Source organism: Lolium rigidum, chromosome 1 (genome assembly GCF_022539505.1).
Source record: "Lolium rigidum isolate FL_2022 chromosome 1, APGP_CSIRO_Lrig_0.1, whole genome shotgun sequence".
Lineage (NCBI taxonomy): Eukaryota > Viridiplantae > Streptophyta > Magnoliopsida > Poales > Poaceae > Lolium > Lolium rigidum.
The window spans coordinates 304,470,746-304,473,876 of NC_061508.1; the positions used below are offsets into that span (position 1 = coordinate 304,470,746).

The 3,131-nt window shown below is 54.4% G+C and overlaps 2 protein-coding genes across 2 annotated transcripts; one reads left to right on the forward strand and one right to left on the reverse strand.

The window, feature by feature from the left end:
• Window positions 1-315: 315 nt before the first annotated feature.
• Window positions 316-1,259, reverse strand: LOC124684052. Its single transcript, XM_047218457.1, has one exon. The coding sequence runs from the start codon at window positions 1,207-1,209 to the stop codon at window positions 526-528; it is 684 nt and encodes a 227-aa protein (XP_047074413.1). The 5' UTR covers window positions 1,210-1,259; the 3' UTR covers window positions 316-525.
• A 361-nt stretch (window positions 1,260-1,620) lies between these two features.
• LOC124684053 (protein FAM133) lies at window positions 1,621-3,131 on the forward strand. The gene is made up of 3 exons (XM_047218458.1): window positions 1,621-1,809; window positions 2,155-2,446; window positions 2,680-3,131. The coding sequence occupies exons 1-3, from the start codon at window positions 1,641-1,643 to the stop codon at window positions 2,978-2,980; spliced, it is 762 nt and encodes a 253-aa protein (XP_047074414.1). The 5' UTR covers window positions 1,621-1,640; the 3' UTR covers window positions 2,981-3,131.

Genomic DNA, 3,131 nt, shown 5'->3' on the forward strand with positions numbered 1-3,131 from the left:
GCATGTTTCAACTTTAAAGTTGGAATGCCTTCCGTCTAAAAAAAAATGGAAACAAAATTGCAGATTCTTCTTCAGTTAGGCAACATAAATAGTGTCTTAGATTCATCAGCTATGTAGCACTGCAAAACCATGCAATGAGTACAAGCACAGCTCGGGTGTCACGGGTACAATCTTAGTTCTGAGTTCAATCATCGTAATGCAGAAAGGACACAGGTTGGTGTTTGCACTTTGCTGGACACATGAACACATGTCCAGATGGGAATGTGTCGCATCAATTAGGAAGGAACATCTGACAATCCGTGGGCGCAAAGATAATGATCAGTACTGCAAGATCACTAGCGCAAGAACCATACATACATGTATATGTACACTGCAGGAATCGAGTCCAAGAACCATACATACATCATGATACAGCAAGCCGATGAATCGTGCGCGTGAGCTACCAGCAAAAACAAATTAACCGAACAAAATCATAACCAAGATGACAACAATTACCAATGCTTCTCAAAGTTACCAACTGGAAGTCTACTGCGCACCGGCGACGGCGGCCGGCGCGGCGTCGCTAGGGTCCTCCTGGTCGTCGACCCACGCCCAATAGTGCCGCTTCACGGTGATGGCCTCGCCGCCGCCGTCGTGCCCCTCTCCCTCGCCGCCTTCCTCCGTGTCGAACTCCCCCTCCTCGGGGACGCCCTCCACCAGCTCGGCGTCCACCGCGTACAGCAGGTACCTGGCGGGGAGGCCGGGGTAGGACGCGGACTCCCGCTCCTCCACGCGCGGCCCCGCGTCCGCGCCCGCGCCCAGGATCCGGACGCGCACGCGCTCGCCGAGCTCCTCACGCACCGCGCGGGCGGCGGCCGCCTCGGGGGACTCCCCGGGGCGCATCTTCTCGGACACCGGCCGCGGGCCCCGGCGCCGGAGCGTGCCGTCGGAGAGAAGCTGCCGGGTCTCCACGAGCAGCGCGCCGCGGCGGTTCCGGATGCGCACGGTGGCGACGTGGACGGCGCGGACCACGAGCGCGGCCGGCGCGGAGGAGGGGAGGAGCGTGCAGTCGCCGCAGGAGAGCTCCAGGAAGAGGTTGAGCAGGTTCTTGGTCCCCGGCGCGGAGCCCCAGGAGGCGAGAGCCGGGGCGGGGAGCCGCGGCCGGAGGTACGCCGCCAGCGCGTCCAGCGTCGGGAAGGCCAGCGGCCGCGGCGGCGACGGCGGCCGCATCGGTCGTCGATTTGGTGCTGCGGACAGGAATTTCTCCACGCTGCGACGATGGAATTTTCTCCGGTGGGCGGAATGGAAGTCGGGTTAGGCAACGCTGAAACGTGGGCTCGGATCAGTGGGCCTGTGGTGGAGGCCCATGATACCAAACAGCCAGCGTCACGGCCCAGCACGAGTTGGATACGGAAACCGAAGCCCAGGAGAAATCGGGCCATCCATCACAAAACAGAAGGAACCAATCGAGGAGACGCGTCCTCCAGTTCTCTCCCCAAATCCCCACCGGAATCCCAGACGCGTCCAATCCCTACCGGCGGCCGGGCTTCTCCTCGCCGGCCGCCGGCCGCCCGCGTGCGCCACCCATATCGCCCGCTCGAGCGCCGAGGCTCCCCTCCGCTCTCCTCTCCACGGAGCGTTTGCTTTGGCCGGTTGCGACGATGGATCTGGGGACGGAGAATCGCCTTGCGGCGTTGCTCCTGGAGGAGGCCCGGAGGCTGCGGGCGGAGGCGGAGAAGGAAGGGGTGCACGCCTACCTGCAGAAGCCTAACGTCAGGCACCGTCCCAATTCGCGGTTCCTCACCGCCACCGTTCTGGGTGTTCAGCAAGGTTCGGTTCGCTTCTCCTTTGCATTTTGTTTCATGTACTTTTTAGGGCCCTGCCAGCAGATATGGTGATTTACTCCTAGGTGCTGCGGTTTAGGCTCAGAGCTCGGCTAACCTGATTAAGTAGCTTACCCGCGCAAATAAAAACCCTGATTAACTAGCTAGAACCAGCTGTAGTAAATGGCCCTGTCATGGCAAATCTTTCTGCTAGTCCTCCCTCCTAGGTAAAACCTACATTTGAAGGAACACATTTTGTCGCCAACTTGCAATTCGAAGTTCAGTTTTGATACGCAATCATGCGGAAATACTTGCTGTGCTGGTGAACTGAAATTCCCTTGCCTGCCTGCAGCGAATCGAGTTGTGGAGGTTAATGAGATGTGGCGTGCCAGGGGGAAGGAACTGGAGCTGGAATCAAAGATGGAAACCCGAACCAGTGGCGGCGTTGACTCGAGATCGCAGAAACGAAAGAGCTCGAGGGACCAAAGTTTCAGCTCTAAGAATGAGCAAGGCAGACCATATGCTACATCTTGTCTGTCGAGGGATTCACGCAGAAGTTCTTATTCGGACCGGGAGGACAGTTCTTGTTTGGACCGGGAGGATGGCCTAGGCGACGATGAAATTGAAGATTTTCTTCGCTCAAGGTCAGTTACAGCTTAAATGATTTTCCCCTTAACAAAAACATAGAAGGAAAATTGCGATATGAAAATCCCGTGTTTTTTACCAATGTTCAAGTTTATCCGTGGTTAATCTCAGATTATAGGGTTCCAATATTCTTGTTTAATAAGAAATGTGGTTAGCCTCTGCATTTTTCGCTGTCTTATGGATAGGCAATCTGTTTAGTCCAACTTTTACTAAATGTACAATTTTATGTTAGGGTGAAGCGCGGACGAGGAGCTATTGGTTCTAGGATGGATGAGCCTGGTCCATACCTCACAGCTCCATCATCTAGGCAAGACGAGTTAGCAAGTCCAGATGCGCGAGTGAAAGAAGAACTGAAACACAGAGTTTATGGTCCAGAGAAGCCATTGTTTTTAAGATCTAAATCCTCAGATGAGGAGCCATCCACCTCCAAGAGGAAGCACAGAGAAAAAAAGAACAATAGCAATACCCGAGAGAGAAAGGAGGAGAAGAGGAGACATAAGCATCACCATCATAAGCATAGAAGTCATAGCTGAGAGACATAAGAGTGTTATCGAGCAAACATGTAACCTGCAATGTGGCTGATTTGTGATATGTTGTATTGTCGTTACTTGTTCACTTGAATGAAACTCTTGTCTGGAAACATGACACAGTGAAGTAAATAAAAGGTATCTTTTCGCGTTCAAA

What these genes read in the sequence shown, in the direction of transcription:
- LOC124684053 (XM_047218458.1), top strand. Translation starts at nt 1,641, where the DNA reads ATGGATCTGGGGACGGAGAATCGCCTTGCGGCGTTGCTCCTGGAGGAG. An exon ending in CGTTCTGGGTGTTCAGCAAG is followed by an intron (nt 1,810 to 2,154) that starts GTTCGGTTCGCT and finishes GCCTGCCTGCAG; the next exon opens with CGAATCGAGTTGTGGAGGTT. An exon ending in GAAGATTTTCTTCGCTCAAG is followed by an intron (nt 2,447 to 2,679) that starts GTCAGTTACAGC and finishes ATTTTATGTTAG; the next exon opens with GGTGAAGCGCGGACGAGGAG.
- LOC124684052 (XM_047218457.1), bottom strand. Translation starts at nt 1,209, where the DNA reads ATGCGGCCGCCGTCGCCGCCGCGGCCGCTGGCCTTCCCGACGCTGGAC.